Source organism: Panthera leo, chromosome B4, assembly GCF_018350215.1.
Source record: "Panthera leo isolate Ple1 chromosome B4, P.leo_Ple1_pat1.1, whole genome shotgun sequence".
NCBI classification, from domain to species: Eukaryota; Metazoa; Chordata; class Mammalia; order Carnivora; family Felidae; genus Panthera; species Panthera leo.
In genome coordinates this window covers 125,940,796-125,964,464 of record NC_056685.1, presented here as the reverse complement: position 1 = coordinate 125,964,464, position 23,669 = coordinate 125,940,796, and the positions used below count along the sequence as shown (strand labels likewise).

At 39.9% G+C, this 23,669-nt stretch overlaps 1 protein-coding gene across 2 annotated transcripts; it reads right to left on the bottom strand.

Annotated features, from left to right (window-relative positions):
• Positions 1-2,028: 2,028 nt before the first annotated feature.
• On the bottom strand, positions 2,029-22,209 carry TMEM263 (transmembrane protein 263). 2 transcript variants are annotated; one of them, XM_042947614.1, is made up of 3 exons: positions 21,960-22,209; positions 8,996-9,062; positions 2,029-4,945 (listed from the first exon to the last, which is right to left on the bottom strand). In XM_042947614.1, exons 2-3 carry the CDS (start codon positions 9,054-9,056, stop codon positions 4,659-4,661), a joined length of 348 nt encoding a protein of 115 aa, XP_042803548.1. In that variant the 5' UTR covers positions 9,057-9,062; positions 21,960-22,209; the 3' UTR covers positions 2,029-4,658. The 2 variants fall into 2 exon arrangements, with proteins under 2 accessions (XP_042803548.1, XP_042803547.1); XM_042947613.1 differs by lacking the exon at positions 21,960-22,209 and adding an exon at positions 20,734-20,988.
• Between the last annotated feature and the right edge of the window lie 1,460 nt (positions 22,210-23,669).

Here is a 23,669-nt window from a genome sequence, read left to right as displayed (position 1 = left end):
TGGTATTTAAAGCTACAACTCTAAATGAGGTTGCCCAGAGATACAGATTTATAGTACCGGCTGGCTGTGCCTGGAATGGCACAAAGAAGTCTGCCAAGGACAGAGGGCAAGGTTAATAATACCGAGTGCCATGGAGCGGTTAACTAAGATACAGATTTTAAGTGGCCATGGATTTGGCAAAAAAGGAAATCACTGGTTGGCCCTAACAAGAGTGACTGGTGCATTGAGAAAGGAAGGCAACCAGAGTGGGTTGAGGGAATAGGAAAGGAGTAAGAGGCAGGGACTATATGAAGTTTTCCAACAAATGCTGCTGCAAAAGGAAGCAGGAAAATGGAAGTTGTAAGATGAGGCATAATTTTCTTTCAAGAAACCAAATACCAGAACGTGCTGATGGATATGACCCAGGAGAGAGATGGAGGAGAGATGGAAAAGCTGCAGGATTAATATCCTTCAGGAAGTGAAAGTGGAGTGAGTGGATCTGAGCAGAGATCATAGTCCTGGTCCACATGGGAACAGATGTAGGCAGGTTGATGGAGGGGGTAGTGTGAGAGGAGAGGTGCTGTCAGGTTGCCTCTTTTTTACAGAGGGCAGTAGAACCGGTGGGAAGTACTGCAGAAGGGCTGGAAAGACAAGGTGCGAAATGGTTATTTTGAGGAGTAAGAAAATGAACATACAAGAAGGTCTGTGAGAAAGTTTGGCAGAGTTCAGTGGCCATTAATTTTAAAAAAGCCTAGTCAGTACATCAGCAAAATTTAGGTGTTCGGATCCAGGCATAGAAAACCAGAGGCAGTTACAGTTACAAAAATATATTTGTAGCTTACTCTGACTTGACAAGATTAATTTTTTTAAATAACTTTGAGAGAGCAGGAGACGGGCAGAGAGAGAATCTTCAGCAGGCTCCACGCTCTGCAAGGAGCCTGACGTTGGGCTCAATCCCATGACCACGGGATCATGACCTAAGCCAAAGTCCAGAGTCAACGCTCAACCAACTGAGGCACGCAGGCGCCCCTGACAAGATTAATTTTTTTAGAAATCCATATTCACGGCAAAACCTGCAGTACACAGACTTTATTTTCCCTTAGACCAAATCCTGTTCGATTAGTTTTAGACCTTGGACCTTTCTGCCTTTTTCCATAATTGCATTCTTATTCAGCTCTTCCTATGAATAAAATTTAAAATATTCAAAATCAACCATATAGCAAGGAGAGACATCCTTACACAGACACTAGAGTCAAGTTTTACTTCTGTGAAAAAAGGTTCTACTAACAAAATTCTTTACTTTGAACGGTTTATAATTACACTAAATTCACTTCTGTGACAAAATGTAATTAGCTGCCAAAATAAATAGGATTATAAGACTCCTAGGGAACTCAAGTTAGCCTGGTAAATCAAGTGTCTATAGTCAGCACTGAATGCCAACAGCAGAGTGAAGGACTAGTTACTGAGTAGCCCCATTTCTGTTTCTGGACATAAGCTAGAGAAATGGTGACTTAACATGAATTCAAAAGTGATAATGGGAAATTTCAACCAACACTGAAAGCCTGTTTCATATTTGTAAATAAGAGCTACTTCTCCCATACTGATTAAATCTGAGAATGTATGGCCAGCACCGGGCCATAAGTAGATACCCAGTAATCAATTTTCTACCTTCCTCTAACTGGTTCCCAACTCTCTGAGTCTCTTCTGTCCAGGGAGGGGTCTAAGTTGGTTCCACAGTTACTTAGGACAGAGTGAAGTGCTCCCTACTTCTAGATCAGGTCCCAAATTGTAGAGAGCACAGGGATCCCATGTAGAGGCTGTTCAACTGCAGTCCCAGGCCCCACGCTGCAGACACTCAGAAAGTTGGGGTCACACCTAGGAATCTGAATTTTTAGTCTTCAACACAGTCATCTAAGAGACATTTGTATTTCATTGTATTAGTATCAAAACACACAGAGACGTTTTGTCATGTTTGTGCATTAGTATCAAACATTAAAAACAGGCTACAGTACTTTCTGCCATGTAACTAAAAATTTTAAGACTGCCCTGTTTTTCCTTTAAATTCCTTTATTTCCTCAGATCTTTATGAAACATTTTGTCTTTTGCAGATCATGGTGCTTTATTAACAGATTTATGTATTCTTTCCCATTCCTTCAATACAAACAAAATTTTATTCAATCACCAGTTACCTTCATCTGACATTTCACTAAGTACAGGATTCATGATGTCAACATTATTAGATCAGGCATTCAAGTGGGTCACACAAATTTATCCTCATTGTGCCAAATACCCACTCAAAAGAGAAACTGAATAACAGGTGCCTCCAGGTGACTATGTCAACCTTCGCTGCTTGAAGTGAACCAGTACTGCTTCGCAGGTCAAACTGCTAGTCTATGAAAATAAACTGGAAAAGACTCAAGTGTACAGCTGTACATATACCATCAAATGGCAAGTTCATTTCAACAAGAGCCTCTATGACTAGCTGCTCATTTGTACAGTTCTCTGCTGTCCTTGCAAAAGCCTCTCCTGAATCAAATTATACTTCAGAGTTTAAAACAAACTTGATGAGGGAAAATGTACCAGGTGGCTCTTCTGTAGCAGAAATTACAACCATTTTTCCTCAAGCAATTTTAAAGACAAAGTTGAAAATAAATATGCAAGCACACAGTAAACTAAAGTCTATTATTTAGAAATTCAGGTACAAAAGCACAGCAGAGCCTATGACTATAGAAGATAAATTAGAAATATAAACTAGCAATGAAGTAATAATTTCTTTCAAATAGCAGGAAACAAGTTCTCCAATACCATTATTTAGATCACTGTTTAGTGTTCACCTATTAACTTTGGAGTTTCTTTTAAAAATCTCTTTTCTGATTATCACATTTGACCAGATATACAAACAAATATACCTTAAATCATGGTGCATGAAACAAAGACCATTTAATTTCTGATGAACTCAACAACTTTCCAGTTTTGTATATAATGGTAGGTTCAAGAACCTTTGTAGGTTTGCGGAAGATACCTACCAGCCTTTATAAAAGCTTTTAAAAGTTATGTTCTTAGCCATTTGTTGTCCACATTATTAAGGTAAAACTCTCAGTGGCTTAGAAACAAACATTTAAGCTGTAGGTGTTGGAGTGATCTAAGTTCTCAAGGATGTATTCTGACTTATTTACTCCAGAACATCACCTCCTTTCCTCCCTCACACATTACACAGAAGTCGGCAAAATGGAGGAAATTTCCAGACTGAAGTATAAACAAAACTAAGATTTTTTTCAGGCTTGTATTATAACCCTTAGCTAAGAGGAATGCCAAGTATATGTGCACTTTTAAATTTTTTTAGAAACTGAATATGAAATAAAAAGATGAATTCCAGCTAAGTGATATTCTTTAAGAATGAGTGAGACATGATGAGACATATTAAGAAGACATGACACACTTATCATCCATTATCAAAAACTTCAATTCCCTGCCTGAAGTTGACTTGGAAATGGTACAAAATCTATGACTTCTTCAAAGGACTGTAAGATAACATTTTAAAATCCTATAAACCATTGAAAGCACTTAAATATATTTTACATTCAAAACTAATCAGTGAAGCCCATTTCATTCAATTGAAAAGTCAGCCCCCGCATATTTGTGGCTGCTTATACTGTGTTTTTAGAAGGGGGCACTAGCATTTTAAGCCACCCTACAGACAAAACTGGTGTGAAGAATTCTTTTTGTATCTTGGATGTGTCAGGTGATTCTTAAGAACTTAAAATTATTTGTTCCTCCTTAATATGAAACTCTTCCAAGATAGCTTATGACCAGCAAAGAAATGTTCCTTAGGCACTGTGAGGTGTATTAAAGATGGAGCATGAAACCAGAATGAAGCATACAGTTTGGCTGTTAACTATACTGACAGTTAACAAAAAGTTACCAAGCACTATCTTATCTGCTGAGAGCAAGAAATGCCTTTACCCCACTACTCCTGAGATTCTTAAGAGAGAAAACTAATTTCACAACTTTTAAAAGAATCCATATATAGTTCTAAGAACTGCACATATTTAGGGTATTATAAAAGATGTTTTCTTTTATAAGGCATCAATGATTAATGTAATGCATATCTAACAAAAGATGGTTAACACCCAGTATCATAAAACCATTTTTCTCTTCTCCTGACTTTCTCTAATTCCTGCTTTTACCAGCTTAAATAAGAAAAGAATGCCTCTTGGCCTAATCAACTATGGTTATAAAAAAAACTAAGACATCTGAAACTATTAGGCACATCAAAGGTACAGTTTATGTAGTTCAAGGTTCCCTTCTTAAGGGGCAAATGAGTTACCTGGCACATTATACATATGGAACTATAAAGATCATCAACTAAATTCAACTTTCACATTTTTTAGTTAAACTGAAAGACTTATAGTAAATATTCAAATATACCATATCTTCAGTTACAACTGAATAAGTGTAACATTTTACCAGATAAAAAGCTGGAATTTAAGTATGAGAAACCTTCATACACTGTGCTAGTATTGGTCTCTTCTTTTTAGACAAAAGCCAGTCATCAATACTTTCAACACAGCAGTTTAGAAGATAAACGTCCAAACAGGTGACTTGGTTGTAGTCCATAATTTAGCAATTCAATGCCACTGGCATCATAATGCTGTGGAGAGCAAGTGTATCTCCATAGTTTAGTCAGATTTGTCTTTCTTCTTTCCTGTTAAGGGCACTTTGTTTACAACAGCAGACCCAACAGCTGTAACACCTCCAGCCACAGCAGACACGCCCCCTTTCACCAGCCCTATTCCCATGGAAGGCACAGTTGTAACAGCTGTTTTGGTCACCTCCAGACTCTTCCCACCAATCCAAGCCACACCACCAATGGTGGCACCAACGGCTCCCTTTGTAACACTGAAGATACCCCCAGTCACACGGGACAACATGCCTGGTTGCTGCTGTGGGTGATCTTTCATTGAACCTAATGAGAGAAAATATTGTGAAGATAGTCAAATAGAAGTCTTTATAAGAGCAGTACAAATCAATAAGTATCCTAAGACTTCCTATCAGGAGGTTGTTTTGATAAGGTAAACCACACATAAATACAAATCTGATCAAGACACTGAAGAGCTCTTCCCTCAAGACCATAGTTGGACGTGTTTTTAAAACATCTTGGTCCAGTGCTAAGCCGTGGTATCTCTGAAAAAAAATGCTTTAGAGACTAGACAACTTTCATAAAATAGAATCAAAATCTAAATGTTTCCTTGATTTAGTTTTGTTGCTGTTAATAAAAATCTTTCTATCCTAAAAGGAGCATGAAAAAATAAGATAAATGTATTTAGTCTTCATTTCCTTGGCAGAATTCAATCATTACTGAAAAAACCTTCTTCATTTAAAGCAATGGTTCTCAAGGTATGATCTGAGACCCCCTGGGTCTCCACAAGACCATTTCAGGGGCTCTTCAGGGTAAAAATTATTTTCATAATACTAGCATGTCATTTATCTTTTCACTTTTATTCTTGCACATTTTTTCACAAGTCTACAGAATTTTCCAGAATCTAAATGATCTGCAGTAACATCAGAGACTAAACACTGAAGCAGCTATGAGAATCTAGTTGTCTTCTATTAACCCCAACATTAAAGAGATTTGCAAAAATTTAAAAACAATGTCACCCTGTTCACAATTTTTTTTTTGTTTTGGAAAATAGCTGCTTTTCAAAAACTATGTTAATCATGTTAATATGTAATGGGCCTACTGGAGTTTTTTAATGAATTAATTAATTTGTCAGTTTTATTATTTATATGGCAAATATCAACAAAGACACAAGCTTTTGAGGGTCCTCAATTTTTAAAAGTGTAAAAGCATCCTGAAACCAAAAAATTTAAGAACCAGTAATTTAAATATATGTGGGTGTCTGCTCTATATGCTCTTAATAACGTATTTAAAGAGTAATGCTATGTAAAATTAGGAACTTTATTTACTGCTTAAAATCATGTTACCCACCTAAAATGATTTTCATAGTGTTGAGAAACTACAGCTATGTTTAATACTTTCATTGCCTCAATAATTCTTAAAGGACAGAGTATGTGATTTGAGCATCTAGTCTGTAAAAACTCTTCAAATACTCCCAGAAAAGGTAATATCAATATGAAAAATTCAGATTTTTTTTAAGCCATAAGTTTTTTCTCTGGTTTGTTTTGATAGAGTCATTCAAATTGGCATGCAACCTCAAACTCAGGCATCAAATTTCATAAAAATTTGCTTGTGCCAGCCTCAAACAGACACAAGTCCTTTCTACTTTGCAATCGAATGAATGATTCAGGCAGCAACAACACATAAACAATGGTGTTTACATTTTTCTAAACTTAATGGAAAAATACTTGCTAACTAAACAGTTCAGGCTTTAATCACTGAAAAGGTACAAATCACACAAAGAAAACTCAATTCTTTGGGTACACAGATCCAACTAAGACCACCAAAGCTACGAACTCCTAGCAGAACGTGGTTATGACAGAAGATAACATTGGGAAACTGATAATATTTAATGGAGAATATACTCTGAAAATTAAGCTTTTTTAATACAGCACTAATTTACCTTGATATAGATTTTCTTCCCATTGTTTAGAGGTTTGACATCATGTCACAAGTATGAAAATCTCACTGACTCGTCAAAATAGCTCGTAACTATATAACAATGGCTATATTTATAAAAACCAAATTTTTAATTGAAGCTATTTGATTGATAAGTATAGGTAATAAAATCTTTAAATAGCTGAAATAAAAGACAAGATATGGAAAAGCATTTGAATACATTAATTATATAAAGTTATGATAAAAGGGTTACATAATTGGTAATTCTTTTGTAATCAAAGTCACTAACACTAGGAAAAGGGGAGAATCTTGATCTGAGGATAAAACAGGTTAAGTGCCTCATGCTGAATACCCTCATTAGTATCCTGCTATGCCAAATTTGATGCACACGCCTTTAATGAAGACAATATTTCTTAGTCAAGGCAAATAAATATTAATGCTGTTGATCTCTTTAATTACAGTGTGCTCTTAATTACCACCATATAGATTATCTGCTCTGCAGACTACCTTAGTTTAGCAGGTTGCCATATAATAGAGACATTACTAAAGCACGTTCTCTTCCTTGACAATTATGCTCCTGAATAGTCTTTATCTCTTTTCTGACTTTATCCCTACAAAGTCCTTATTAACTTTCTCATTAAGCTCTTTTATTTTCAGAACTCTAGGTTCTAGACCTAAAAAATAAGTCAAGGATGGGCGCCTGGGTGGCTCAGTTGGTTGAGTGTCTGACTTCGGCTCAGGTCATGATCTCACAGCTTGTGAGGTCAAGCCCGGCATCGGGCTCTGTGCTGACAGCTCGGAGCCTGGAGCCTGCTTTGGATTCTGTGTCTCCCTCTCTCTCTGCCCCTAACCCACTCACATTCTGTCTCTGTCTCTCTCAAAAATAAATAAAACATTAAAAAAATTTTTTTAGATATGACTAGTCAAGGAAAATAGCTGAACTAATAATTTTCCAGGCTATTCCTCCACCAAACTAAAACTCATCAGCTAGTTACCTCCATCTTCTTTTAGGCCTATGTATAAACTTTTCATTGTGTTTTCCTAACAATTTCATTTTTGTCTACCAACATAAGAAATATAGGAAGAAAATTGTGGACAGTGGGCAACAGAACTGGGAAGAAAATACAATACCTAGAGTCACAACTTCCAGCTCTACCCTCTTCCTGGTGATATTGAGTCTGTCTGCTACTCCAGTCTGGTCTACCAGCCTTTCATCTCTTATTCTTCACTTTGATTCTCTATCGTACCTATTGACTGTCCTGTACAAATGCAGCTATCCAAGGAGATTGCTATTTGGCTTATATATTCTACACCAAAACCACAAACAGAAAATGACTATAGGCATTTTCTGTATACAGTAAAGACATTCAGGTATGCAGTTAGTGTTTCCAAGGACTTTTTTTTTTTTTTTTAATTTTTTTTTTCAACGTTTTTTTTTTATTTATTTTTGGGACAGAGAGAGACAGAGCATGAACGGGGGAGGGGCAGAGAGAGAGGGAGACACAGAATCGGAAACAGGCTCCAGGCTCCGAGCCGTCAGCACAGAGCCTGACACGGGGCTCGAACTCACGGACCGCGAGATCGTGACCTGGCTGAAGTCGGACGCTTAACCGACTGCGCCACCCAGGCGCCCCTCCAAGGACTTTTGAAGTGTAAGAAAATGATCCATGTCACAATTTTCAAACTAAAAGATGATTTAAATTACCCTAAGCCTATGTATTAATATAGGAAGAGAGAGCTACCAATTATAAATAATAGCTTAACAACAAATCTCAAGTGCCTCTTGAATTGAGTTTTTGTACGCATGACATGAAAACTAAACACAGTCCATTCTTCCTCTGCACCCCGTACCCATTCTCTACAAATGAAAAGATACCCTAACCTGTGAAATGGTCTTTATAAAAGAGTAACAAAAGAATAGATCTTATGTAATAAAATAGTTGCATTGTGTCCCCAATTCACCAATATCTGTGCTTTCTTCTTAGAGGCTAAAAATATTTATCATCAATTATTTTTGGAACATATTTATTGACAAGGTAAACAGATTGTTACTTTAAATTTGATAAAAACGGGCACCTGGGTGACTCAGGTCAGTTGAATGACTGATTCTTGATTTTGGCTCAGGTCATTATCTTGTGGTTCATGGGATCGAGCCCTGCGTTGGGCTCTGTGCTGACAGCACAGAGCCTTCTTGGGATTCTCTTTCTCTCTCTTTCTCTCTCTTTCTCTTTCTTTCTTTCTTTCTTTCTTTCTTTCTTTCTTTCTTTCTTTCTTTCTCTCTCTCTCTCTCTCTCTCCCCCCCGCCCCTCCCCCAATTGTGCATGAGCACACTCTCAAAATAAATAAATAAACTTTAAAAAAATGAATAAATTTAATAAAAACAATCAGAACTTTAATTCAGTTTAATTCACATGCTTAGTGTGTCAGATGCATACTTACCTTCTGGTGGTTCATCACTAAGGTATGATGGGATTTCTTGATTTTTATCTGCCTGATTCATGATCTCCTAAAAAACATATATACATTTCATTGTAACCTCAACACATGAGACTACTTCTTACCACATGCTCAATTAAGACGTAACTTTATTCAGATAAACAACATTTCAAAACACTGTCACAAGGCTACTTCATCTTATTTCTCTCCTACTTTGTGGTGTTAAAGAAATACTTTTATTACACTACTGGACAATCAACATCTTATCTCAAACACCAACCAAAGAGTAACAGGCATGGCAAAAGCTTTCCTACATTGTTACTGCTGTTACTGAAAGAAAGTTGGAAGCTGGGAGTTAACACCCAAAAATTTTAAGTGCTTCTTCCTACAAGAAGTAGGAAGTATTGGTTAATTGTAATTTATTTCACGACAGACTTAAGGAAAATCTATACTGTGACTAAAAAACATGTTCCTTCTGAAAATTTTCTAAAAATCACATCCTTCTCCTGTAAAGATATGCCCAATCAGAATCACTAAGAGATGGATTTTTATTACTTTTTTATTGTTGTTTTTAGAACTCTTACAAACACAGGTAGCAAAATAACTCAAAACCCATGAAAAAAATATGTATGTGATTACTTCCTAATACAAGTAGTAAAGGAACCTAAGAAATAAAATAAACTGTATTGGGATGAAGAAAACACAGTTAAAATTTTTTCCCAATTTCCTTTACTATCTTAAAATATTTGCTTTTATATTCACTTGACTAAGTAAAGAATAAAACAAGTCAAAATTGGTCTATAATGACGGTTTTGATTGGCCAGAAAATGACGGTTGTGATCCCAGCAGTCAACTGTTTCCCAGTCATAAAATCATGGAGCCCAAATTATTATATCTGTACATATACAACAGAAATGTAAAAGTATATTGGGGAAATCCTGCCATTTGTGATAACACAGATGAAACCTGAGGGCATTATGCTAAGTGAAATAATTCAGGCAGAGAAAGGCAAATACTGTATGATCTCATATGTGGAATCTAAAAAAGCTGAGCTCATAGAAACAGGAGGCTGGTGGTTGCTAGGGGCTAGGGAGTGAGGAGGTGGGGGAAATGAGATGTTGGTCAAAAGGTACAAACTTCCAGTTACAGGAGGATTAAGTTTTGGGGATCTAATGTACAGCATAGTGACTATAGTTAATACTATATTGTATATTTGTAAGTTGATAAAATTCTATACCTTAAACTGTTTGCACCATAACAACTAAAAGGTAATTATGTGAGGTAAAAGATGTGTTAACTAACCTTACTATAGGAAGCATTTCATATACATGTATATCAAACCACCACACTGTAAACCTTAAACTAACACAATGCTGAATGTCAACTGTATCTCAACGAAGCTGGAATAGATATCATGAAAACTAACAATGTACTAAATATACTGATCAATTAACAAATACTGATTGACCACTTACTATAGGCCAGGTAATGTTTTAGGTGCACAGGATGTATAGCATTGATCAATACAAACCAAAAAATCTCTGCCATCATGAACATCCCATATCATCTAGTACGGAAAGGCAATAAACAAAGAATATACTGTCTATGTCAGATGGGGTTAAATGCTGTGGAGAAGGAGGGATGGAGGGAGGATATATTTTAAATAGGACAGTCTGTCAAGGCCTCAATGTGGTGACATTGTAAAGGAGGTTAAGGATACAAGATACTTGGGTAAGGAAGCCTCAAGGCACAAAAAACAGCAAGAGCAAAGGTCCTGAGGTGGGAGCTTACCATAAGCAGCAAGAAGGAACAGCCAGAAAAGTGTAGCAGGGGTCACAGCAAAGGGCAGCAGGAGAGGAGGTCAAAGAGTGAGGGAGGTCTGCATCGCATAAGCCCTTACAGGTCTTGGTGGTGACTAGCTTTCTAGCTCTGAGATGCAGAGCCCGTGAAAGGCATTGAACAGAGAGGTGATGCGTTCTGATTTACACTTTTAAAAGATAGTTCTAGCTGTTGTGGGGAGAACAAGCAATACAGGAGCAAGAACAGAGGCAGAAAGACCTGATAGGAGACTTAAAATAATGTTTTCAAGGTTCATACATATTATAGCACGTATCAGAACAAAGTGGTTAATTTTAAGTGGTCAAGGGAAGGTCAGGAAAGTTTCTCTTTATGATTACTACTGCTGTTAAGCTCTAGATAATCAGATAAAAATTCATCTTTATTTTCTTCTATATTTCAATAATCCAAGCAAAACATGTTGATGGTAAATGATGGTAGTGATAGTAAGACATGGGATTTTTCAAAGGCGAATTGTAACCTCATGTAATTCAACCTGCAATGCCTGTCAAACCTAAATCCTGTGTAAGATGGGATTTCAATGCACCCCACAGAGCCCAGCAGCACAAGTCATGTGTTTGCTTAAATACCTTTCGGTTGCTCTAGTGAAAACTCTGACTCAGGTCAACAGCACTTAATCTTATGCTAGTCTGGTTTGTGAATTTAGCACATCATAAGTGATTTAGCATATTTAAAGTATGTATGCATACACACTTAACATTTAAAAAGTAATAGTAGATACATGTAATCTCTGACAAAAAAAAAAACCAGAAAGAACATCAGCTACTGCATTACTGGGAGAAGGAGTTCTTGACTGATTTGCCTTAATTTTAAAACTCCCTTAAACCAAAAAGTTAAATTGACTTCCATTCATATTTATGTTTCTTTAATTTGTCATCATGGTAAGAGCATGAGACATTATACAGCATAGTGTTGAAGGTACTGGGATCAGAGAGCCTGAGTTTCAATCCCAACTTGACCATAAACTGTGTGGCAAAAGGCAAATAACTTCATCAGATCCTTGGTGTTCAGGAAATATAAACAGAAAGATATAGAAGCCCTAACTCTAGGATGAGAATGCTATTTAACACATTTAAAACAAAACATGCAGAATTCCTGGCAGAATATGTGTGTCCCTTCCTGATGAAAAACTATTGTGGAGCCACTTTCTTCCCCACTAAACTGTTAACTGCAAGAAGAGAGACTCGTTTATCACTGTGTTCCCAGTTCACTCGTTTATCACTGTGTTCCCAGTATCTGTATACAATACACATACAAATCCAGATCTCCTGGCTGAACCAATCAATGGATGCTACCAGACCCTGTACAGAAATGTGAGGAAATTATATACACACATACATCCTACCTATGTTAGCTAGAGTTTAGAAACAGGTGTGATGGGGGGCAGCTGGCCAGCTCACCCTGTAGAGCATGTGACTCTTGATCTCAGGGTCACGAATTCAAGCCCCATACTGGGTATAAAGCTTACTTAAAAAACAGTTGTGACAGTAATTGCATATATTTCAAAACTGCCTTTCTGTATATGTTCCACAAACCCCAACCAAAACTTACCTTTTCCTGCTAAGATAGAATCCCTTAAAAAAATTCTTAATTTTCCCACATATATCTTGTAATTAAAAAAAGAAAATGACCTCCATTTAAAAGATTAGGGCAGCTTTATAAAAGACCTATGCAAGTTCATCTATACAATATAAACTGACTTTATCCTCCTATGGGTAGGCAAAGAGGAGTCATGACAGGGTAACACCATCAGATCTGTGCTTCAAGAAGCTAACTGAAGCAAGAACAGATGAAGGTCAGAGAGATTAAACACAGTAAGGCTACTTTAGTAGTCCCGTGAGACGAAGTAACAATTTAAACTCTGCCAATGTTTCCTGTATAAATGAATATCTGGGCAAAAACCTAGGAGTCACCCTTGATTTCCTATTTTTTACATTCCCATCTAATCATCAGTAAATTCTGTTGCCTAAGTAAGTCCAGAATACAACCACTTCTCATCACCTCTACTACTACCACTTTCAATTAAACTACCATAATCTCTTACTTGGGTTGTTAGAAAGTATCTTAACTGGCTTCTGAGCTTCTGCCTTTCCTCTTCCTTCAGTCTAGCCCTGCCATACCCTGCTTGAACACCTACAACTGCTTCCTGTTTTGCTCAGAATAAAATCCAGAGTTGAGGCCCGACACCTAACACTCTGACAGCATCTCCTACCATTCTGCCTCTCACTCACCAGCCTAGCAACATGGGTTTCCCTGCTCATCCTCTCCTGAAAGGCTTTTCCCCAAGATATGTATCTGGCTTGCCTCCTAACTTCCTTCAGGTCTTTATGCAAGTATCCCCTTCTTGGAGATCAGCCCAGACCACTTTACAATAGATTAGCCCCTCCTACTCCTCTCCCTATTATTTTCACCTAAACCTGCTCTATTTTCTTCACTGCTCTTATTGTCACTTGATATACAGAGATCTGTTTACTTTGTGTCTCCCACAATTAGAATGTAAGCTCCATGAAAGCAAGGCTTGGTTTTGTTCACTGCTCCATCCTCAAGCCTTCTTCAATGTCTGATGCATGGTAGATAAATACTTGAATTTTTTGTATGAAGTAGAATAGAGACCTTAGGTATAAGTAAGAGATAAAAGAAAAATACAGGATGTAAGATTTCTAGTGTGAGCAACTAAGTAGACAAAGATGATGAGGTCACGACAGGCGACGAAAAACCACTTCTGAGAAAAGATGAAGGACTTTAAAAATTCTTATTTTACTGTGGTAAGAACATTTAACATGAGATCTACCCTCTAAGACCTAAGTGTACAATACATTACTATTGACTATAGGTATGATGACCTTGTTTTTGAACAGCTGGATCCGAGATGGCCTCAGGGTATACACAGGACATGTTTAGCAGGCAACTGGATTTAAGGGGTCTGAAACTCAGCATGAAGTCTGAGTTAGAGTTGAGGTCCTGAGACTGTTTTGGGTGATAGCTAGAAATGTGAGGGACGGTGATACAATCAAGGGAAAAAATGATAAAAGAGAAGGAGACAGATAGCCTTATTTGGACTGCTCATACTTAAGAGGTGAGTATAAGAGAAGCCAGCAAAAACAAACAAAATACGTTTGAAAGTGTACAAATGAGTACAGCCTCATGGAAGGCAAGAGACGAATTTATAAGCTTCCTAGAGACACACACAATACAGACGTTAAAACAGTTTATGAAGATCAAATACTACGGGGAAATGCTAATGTTACATTTAGAGAACATAAAAGGCATATATCATATGATCCAATTTTTTAAATACACATAAAAAGACTGAAAGGAAGTATACCAAAATATTGACAAAGATTGCGACTAAGGGGTAGATACACACACACACACACACACACACACACACACACGTATACACAGAGACAAACATACACACATACACAGAGTGTGTGCCAGAGAGAGAAAGAAATACCATCACCCTTCTTTAAATGTATATTTAACATCTATGTTTTAATTTTCAACCATAAACATGCATTGCTTTTGTACATATTTTTAAGTCTGGATATCAGTTATATTCATAAAGGATATTTTCAAAGATTATGCAGTTCATCTACCTAGTTTTTATCCTAGTTTTTTAAGGCTTTTATCCTCAAATCAAGGTGACCATCTAAAAACAACATACTCAAATCAAAACATGCTGATTTGAAGAAAATGCCACCACTGAGTTTAATTCTCAGTTATGTCCTCAGTAAGGAAACCCTGACAAAGAGCCTAATGCAAGCTACTACACTGACTATACCACACTGTAAAGAAATTACCTACTACATCACTTGATAGCTCTGATACAGAGCTCCACATTAGAAATTTCTTTAGAGGGGGGTGCCTGGGTGGCTCAGTCGGTTGGGCATCTGACTTTGACTCAGGTCATGATCTTGCAGTCCATGAGTTCAAGCTCCATGTCAGGCTCTGCGCTGATGGCTCAGAGCCTGGAGCCTGCTTCAGATTCTGTCTCCCTCTCTCTGCCCCTCCCCCCACCCTCGCGCGCGCGCTCTCTCTCTCTCTCTCTCTCAAAAACAAAATAAAAAAACATAAAAACAAATTTTAAGGAATTTCCTTAGAGGTATTCAGAAAAACTTTGTTTCCACAACATATTTAGAATATTTTCTTCTCTTTGAGATCTATGTACTTTCCCATTTAAAAGATACAAAGAAAGATGTGATATCTCCCTTTTCTTGGCTTCCAGGAAGCTTACAGTTAAAATCCCAACTTAGCTGAGTAGGTTCATGTGGCCCACCCAGTTGTTCTATTTCCCCCCAACTTCACACCTCCCCAAGACCTCCACTCTTATTGCTGTTCTCCCTGGCTTGCAATTTGAATATCTTATTTATATTCTTACCATTTTGTTAGTACATGTTTTTGTTGTAAGCTGACACACAGTATTTGTGGAATAAGTGAGATAAAATTATTGTTTGTATCCATATTAATTTCAAACATAACAAGAAAAGATACATACCAATATATGGTAAAAATTTTGGTTAAAAAAAAAAGGGGGGCGCCTAGGTGGCTCAGTCAGTTAAGCATGCAGCTCCTGGTTTTGGCTCAGGTCACGATCTCATGGCTTCATGGGTTCAAGCACCACATGAGGCTCTGTGCTGACAGTGTGGAGACTGCTTGGGATTCTCTCTCTCTCCCTCTGCCTCTCCCCAACTTGCACTGTCTCTGTCTTTTTCAAATAAATAAATAAACTTTAAAGAACACGTTAAGCTGGAATTGTGCTTTTCAAATGCTTATTTAAGAGTAGGCAGTAGTATGCCAGGAGTTTTAAGAACCACAGTAGAAGGATGCATATATTTTACTACATTGTAATTTAAAATACTGTTTTGTTTTAAACATACACTAATTAAAAAGATAATCGAAAAGTGCTTGGGAATTTTTTAAGATAACTGGACTTTCAAGAAATTTCATTCTTTTTTTATTTAAACTTTTTTTTTTTTTTTTTTTTTTTTAAGAGAGAGACAGCATAAGCAGGGGAGGGGGCAGAGGGAGACAAAGAATCTTTTTTTGTTTTCATGTTTATTTATTTTGGAGAGAGAGTGTGAGGGTGAGCAGGGGGAGGGGCAGAGAGAGGGAGAAAGAGGATCCAAAGCAGACTCACCCTGACAACAGAGAACCCCATGCGGGGCTCAAACTCACAGAACCCTGAGATCACAACCCGAACGTGAGCCATGCAGGAGCCCATCAAAAAATTTCATTCTTACTTGGAACTTCTTCAGGATGTATACTCACAGGTTTACCAGCTCTCTCTTCTCAGCCCACCACACTCTCACCTCCCCCAGGAATTTACTTTGCTCTTAAGTTAGATGTATTTTGGTAGAAGAGTTTGAAATATAGGACTCTAGATACCATTATACAGAAATATCCAGTTACATTTAATATTGTTAGTAATAGTTGCAAACAGGATTATCAATAAACAATAAAAAAGAAAATTTGGAGTCCTGCCAGGCTAGAAGCCTGGCTACCTAGAACAGAGGAACTTGGTATTACAGGGCTTTGGAAACCCTAAGATGCCACGGAGACTGATTTTTATTTTGTGTACATATTTTTTTAATGTTCAAGTTTCTTGTACACCATTGGTGTTAATAGCAAGTATATAGTATTAAAATTCCCCTAGAACCCTTAGGGTGATAAAAATTGTGTAAAAGCTGCAAGTATTTGGAATATTGTCATTTTCTAGATTCCTAATTTTGTCATAAGGCACCAAATGCCTTATAAAAGTATTTTTGTTAAAATCCTTAACTATCTTAATGCCACCTGTACTTTTTACTCATATAAATCATTTCCAACCTCTACATACGTATATGTGCCAAAATTTTAGTGATATTACCTCTTTACGGACACTACCACTTTATCACCAAGGAGAAATATTTTTTGTATTACCATGCTGTTCATTATCATGAACAGGGGACTTGTTTCTCTTAAATTGGGAATTGTGAAGACAAACACGCTCCTAATCTGTTAAAACTGGGAAAGGTAAAAATCTGCCTGTAAAATTTAAAAGTACATACATGATAGGGCACCTGGGTGGCTCAGTCAGTTGAACAGTCGACTCTTGATTTTGGCTCAGGTCATGATCTCAGGGTCCCTGGGATCGATCCCTGGGTTAGGCTCCTCACTAGAGTGTGGATTAAGATTCTTTTCCTCTCCCCCTCTCCCCCTCTGCCCCTCTACCCCACTCCCTCTGTCTCTCTCTAAAATAAAAAATTAGGGGTGCCTGGGTGGCTCAGTCCATTAAGTGTCTGACTTCGGCTCAGGTCATGATCTCACAGCTTGTGAGTTCGGGCTCCAAGTCGGGCTCTGTGCTGACAGCTCAGAGTCTGGAGCCTGCTTCAGATTCTGTGTCTCCCTCTCTCTCTGCCCCCTCCCGCATGCACACGCACACACACACTCTCTCAACAATAAAAAAAATTTTTTTTAATTAAAATTTTTAAAAAGTATACATGTGGAGACAAGTAACAACTGACAGGAAAAGTGTCAAAACGACCATGTGGGGTGCCTGGGTCTGTTAAGAGTCTGACTCTTGGTTTCGGCTCAGGTCATGATCTCACAGTTCATGAGATCAAGCCCTGTCCTGGCAGTGTGCAGCCTAATTGGGATTCTCAGTCTCCCCCCTCTCTGCCTCTCTCTCCTTCAAAATAAATAAACATTTTCTTTAAAAATGACCATTTAAATATTACCCTTAAAGAAAATTATGAAATTCTATGCAAACCATCTGCCCTAAACTTATTGAGTCATTAGTTCAACATATACTTGGACCCCTACTATGTGCCAGGCATACTGTTAGGCACTAAGATTTTGGTGTGACTGAGCACACACAGGACTTCTCTAAACAAGTTTACCCAGTTTTTCCAGGACTTATCAATTTAGTTTCATGCAAAACCCAAAAATTATCTGCTCTCTAAGAACTCATAATGCACATAATTTTCTATGTAAAAAGTACTTTTCTAAGACAATAAAAACAGAAAACTGCCTTTTGATCAGGACAAATAATTGAATTTATTCTCTGGACATAAATTAATTTTACCATTTGAACAAACTCAGAGTACCAACTAAAACTGGTTATAAGTGTATGTTTTTAAGAAATTGTAAAATGTGAGGGGCGCCTGGGTGGCTCGGTCAGTTAAGCGGCTGACTTCGGCTCAGGTCATATCTCACAGTCCATGAGTTTGAGCCCCTCGTCAGGCTCTGTGCTGACAGCTCAGAGCCTGGAGCCTGTTTCAGATTCTGTGTCTCCCTCTCTCTGACCCTCCCCCATTCATGCTCTGTCTCTCTCTGTCTCAAAAATAAATAAACGTTAAAAAAAAAAAAATTTAAAAAAAAAAAAAGAAATTGTAAAATGTGAAAGGCTTCTTTGCTGTATACTGCAATTCATCAGTAGTTAACTTAGGTATTTTAGGCGAAGGAGAAACAATTCTTGTCCAGTACAACAGTATCATAGACATAGCAGCTGGCAAATACATTCAGCAAGGATTAATAACAACACTATTCCCTAGAGGGTAATTTTTCTTCCAATAATAGAAATAAGTAAACAAATGCCTCGGTAGGAACTTTTTGTTTTTTTAAGGAAAACAGATGAATCAGGGTTGTTTGTGGATATCTACGACATTTTATACATAACGTTTTCATTAATAGTGAAAAAGTCTGAAAACAGTACACGAATTTGCCCATGGCTGAACACCCTTCTCTGTGCCAAAGGAAGTTACATAGCACTAACACATTATATAAATCCTAACTACAAAATACAGTACAAACCAGTTTACCTTCAAAGCCACTTCAAAAGCTTGTTATTAAATAGTAAGTGCCAATTCCCTATAAGAAAAAGACTATAAATGAATTAGCTAAATTCTTCTACACATTCTATATATAGGAACTTTGCCACATCCCCAACCCCCTGCTTTTAGCCTCTTTGCCAAATAACTACAAGGGGTTTCAAAATATATTTATACAGGGCTTTAACACACATATACCAATAAGCATCGTATATTAAAACACCAGCTTATTGTGTTTAGGCTTCTCTGGTTAACCAACTATCCTGAACAGGCTGCTTTTAAACATGGCCCCCGCCCACTAGATCAACAGCAAACAGGCTACAAGAAATGCGTTGAATCTGGCAGGGAAGAAAAGTAATCTGTCAGTAAAACTTTTAAGTGACCCCCTTAGTGACAAGTAACAACCAAGAGTATCAAGATGGCAACTTTTTAAGCGTTGTCTTGAAATGAAACAGTAAAGCGGAATTACACAACATGCTATCAAGCCAGATAACCAGTACCCTCGTAATCTTCACGAAATTGTACCTCATTAGTTCAACATGTATTTGTGTCCCTACCATGTCAGACACTGTGTTGGGCACTGAGGTTTCAACCAGAACAAGCATGTGAAGGCCCTACTCTGAAGGTATTTCTATGTAATCCACGGAGATAGCTTCAGGAAGTAGCAAAACAGCAAATACTCAATGACCGAAACAAAGACAGGTGAAGATTCTCCTTAAGTAAAACACACACGCACCCACCCACACACACACACACAACTTAAACTTTTCTAATGATATTCTCCACATAGGGACACATTTTTATTAAACTTGGTTTCTGGCACATCTGCCAGGACACAGACTGAAGAAATGAAAGTGAGGGAAAAAGTCAAAACAGTGAATATAGGTTTATTAAAGATTACTTCCTTTTCTTTAAAAAACCAGGCATGGCCACATACATGCAAACAGACCTGTTGATGTGATATCAATATTCCCGGGAGCTCCTAGAGCACCCACACCAATGGATGTCCTAAAGGTTAAACAATCACATTACAGCAAATCATCACGGGTAGCAAATAATCACAGGTAGCAAAATAAAGTATTTTCACTTGGAATTAGCACAAGGGTTCACAAAGACATAATAAAATAAGAACTCTCCTCTTTAGGTGTTTGTAAACCTTTCCCAGCAGTCCCTTCTCCCCCCACTGATCTCTTTAGGCACTAGCAAGTCTTTTTTTTTTTTTTTTTCTTTCCCTTTAGCAGAGGGAGTGACGTGGCAGGAGAGGCAGAAAATGACCCTGGAGAAGCCGTGACTAGGACTAAGCTCAGCACCTCCTCCCTCCGCTCCACGTTGTACACCCAGCACACCCCCACTCCCATAAGGTTCCAGAATTTCTGTCTTCTTACACATTAAAGGGGATCTATTCAAGCTGGGATATGACTGGGAGTGGGAGCTTGGGGACTCGTCTCGAAGCTGCGTGTGCACAGCAAGCACGGCTTTTATTTAGACCTGGGAGGCAATGATGGCACCAACGGGTGCACCAGCGGTCCCCCATCACCCCTGGCGCCGTCAGCGCCTCTCTCCATTCCACACTTTCAGCCTTAGGTTAGGCGTGAGGGTAGAGCCTTTCTACCCAGGAAGAGCACTGGGGACCAAGGCTTGTGTGCCTGAACCCAGGAGAGTGGTTTATCAACAGGTCAGGAGGTAGTGTGGCGGGGAAGCCCAGCACACAGCCCCCCTGTCGCATCTCTCTCCTCTCCCAGGCTGTTGACGCCCTCCCACCCACATTTTCCCAGCGTAACACCCAAGGAGCTAAGAAGTGAAGCGGAGGCTTCCAAAACAAGTCCCCAGTCACAAACCACCGCTGGGGAGCCGGGGAGTCGTAAAGAAGAATAACCCCGCCAGCGAATCTCCGTCCGCCCCCAACATCGTCCCGCCCCTCCCCCTTTCCCGCTCAGTCCCCCCCAAAAGGCTCGGCTCGGGGAAGCCAGGCCCGAGACGGTGAGGTGCAGAACAGCTAACGGAAGAAGGCGACAGAGAGTAGGACAGGAAGCCGGGACGGCGCCCCCCGCCCTCCCAGCCCCGCTTACACACCTCCGGGGTCGAGGGTCGGCGTCTGGAGCCGGGTCTGGGCGGAGGAAGCGGGCAGCACCGAGGACGGCTGCGGTTGCTTGAGCGGCTGGCACAGCCTCGGGCAATTGCGGGCTCCAGAGGCGTCTCCTCAAGCTTCGGAGCCAGAAGACTCCGTTGGCAACGGCGGCAGTAGCGGCCTCCGGCTGCGGACGTGGCGCCGGACGCGACCCGCCCCCTCCGCCGCCTCCTCAGCTCCCGCCTCCTCCCGCGGCTCGGGCGCCGACGCGCACGCGCACCCCAGGCCCCGCCCGCGCCCACCCGGCACACACCCACCCGTTTCTCGAACTGCCCTGCCCTCCCAGCAGCCCCCAGCCAGCAGCCTCAGAACGCGCGCACGCGCGACGCCCCCGCGGTCTGCTCCCGCCCCTTGGCCCCATGGGTGCCTCCGCTGGAACCCCTGGCCCGCCTGCGCGCGCGCCTTGCCCTGGGGCCTCCCGCCCCCTTCCCCTCGGCGTCCAATCAGATCGGGCGAGGGGCGCGGAGCCCACGGAACGCGCCGTCGGCGGTCCTCAAACCCCAAGTGCTCGCCCAGCGGTTTCGCGAAGCTTTCGTTCCGCCACGAGTAACGGTCGGTCGGAATTCAGAACCTTTGCACTAGGGACGGTGGGACAGTCGCTAATTTCTCTGCCTCTTTCTTGGCCCAGGGACCTCAACCTTCCTCCCTTCCCTGCTTCCCCTCCTTAGATTGACGAACTGGGCCTTCTGTCAGCCCTTGCCTGTGGGGCTCCCGGCGCGCCCTCACTGTCCAGGTGACAGGGGTGACGAGAAGGGCGTTGCTCACTTATCACTGTTGTTATTATTAGAAAGCTCTCTGCCCCGGAATTGAGTTTGTGGGCCGTGAGAGCCGCTGTGGTTCGTGGCCGTCGCCCGGCTTGCTGCAGTGCTGAGGGCTGGCCGGGCACTCGAAATTGAATGGGGAGAGCGGGCGTTTGGTGGCGAGCGGTGAAGTTGGAAACCGGGTTTTGCGCGGCTCCCTCGCCTCCTGCCGACTAGCGGGGTTCCTCTCCTAGCCTCCCCGCCTCGGCGGAAGCCCTGCCTGCCTGCCGTTCTGGAAGGTGTGGAGAAGCGTGTGGCTCTGGGAGGACTTGCGAGGGAGGCGTCCCACCTCGCTCCGGACTAGTGGTCGTAGGATGCACGTCACAGGTGTTGCGGCGACCAAAAGGGATAGTGGCGCAAAGGCCGCTCACCTGGGCAAATGGTCCCCATTCACCTTTCTTCGCCCTTCTCCTTACACCTTCAAGTGAAGATGACAGTTGAGTCCATCGTAGGTTTTTTGAGACACTGCAAAGAGATGGTGGGCGGGAGAGGGCCTTACAAAATGTGAATTCCTATACAAGTGTGAGATCCTCCCTGAGTCTAGCCAGCGAGACAAAACACACGCGAAGCAACCAGCAAATAACCTCACCCAGTGTTTGTGTTGGCTTTTCCCTCCCCGCCCCGCCCCGAACGCAAAGCAATCCGAGTGATGCAACTGAATAGTAACCGTTGACCAGGCTCAGAAAAGGACACTCGAACCAAGGAAAGAATCCTGGAACAAGATGACTTTGATCCAGGTCATAAATGTAGCAGACTACATGTAGTTTGTGGTTTCAGCCTACCCATTGATTTATCAAAGCATAGAATCACATCCACTTAGACCATTGTTCTGAGACTGTCGAGATATTTTAGTTTTCCAGAACTTAAAAGGGGAAATTAAATAATAATTTCACTTTAAAATACGATTTGGACGATTAGCAAGCTCTGTGGATTGGGGTGTTTACCCAACATGTGAAGAGTTGGATACCTCCTCTATTTTCTTACTGTCACAGAAACCTCAGTCCTTAACACCTGACTTTTCCAGAGTGAAAGCTAGGCAGAATTACGAATTGCACACTTACACTGTTCTTCCCTTGACTTCTTTCTCTCTGCAAGAGAATTTAATCATTATTAAAGTATAAATGATTAATAAAACAGATTAATAAAAACAATCTCCTGGGAGATTGGACATTTTTAGAGTTATTAAAGCCATAAGCCACATCAGTGGTTTAAAACCATCTCATAAGCCAACCAGGATGTAGGGGAGCTCTTTGGGAGGTTGTGAGATGACAGAACCTTATAAAACGGCCAGTATAGGTAGTCGTGTATTTCTTGTAAGGCTGACACTAATCATTTCTTATTTCCTCAGTTTTCAAACCTGTAAAAATGAATAGCACCACTCAGTGCCCACCCACCCCTAGCTCTAAAATGAAAATAAATATTATCTTGTTAGAATGGCTTTTATAGAAGGATGCTATCTTGGTTTGGGGTGCCTTGGTGCAGCAGAAAGGAGCCTCAAGAAAGTCAGGCCCTCTTCATTTTATAGACTGAATCCATTCAGATCTTGATTCCCATTCTATGAAATCCCATTCTCAGATTATTAAAATGAAACTATTTCCAGATGTTATTTTAAAAGATTGTATGTCTTAAGATGATGAATCCTTAGAGCCTTCAGGCAATAACTTTTAATGAAACAAATTCTTAATGCAGCCTATATCAATTATCCAGTCTCTTAAATGGTTAAGTTTTCCTCTAGTTGGTTACATACAGAGAGCCTTCTGCATTACTGAAAAACTACAAATTAGATGTGACATTGCATGCTTACCAAGATGTGGTGTTCAAAAAGTGAGGGCCAGTAAGGAGCAAGCTGTACATCAGAAATATGAAAGGAAGAAGTAAATTATTTATAAGCATTGAAGTTGAAAGGGATCCCAATCCAACTTTCTATCCATCACATGAATCTATCTCCTAGTATATGCACATAATGGGTTTCATTGTTATCAACCACTCAGTGTTTCTATATGAACTCATTTAACGTGTTTTGTGTTTTGTTTTGTTTTTAATTTATTTTTGAGACAGGGAGAGACAGAGCATGAACGGGG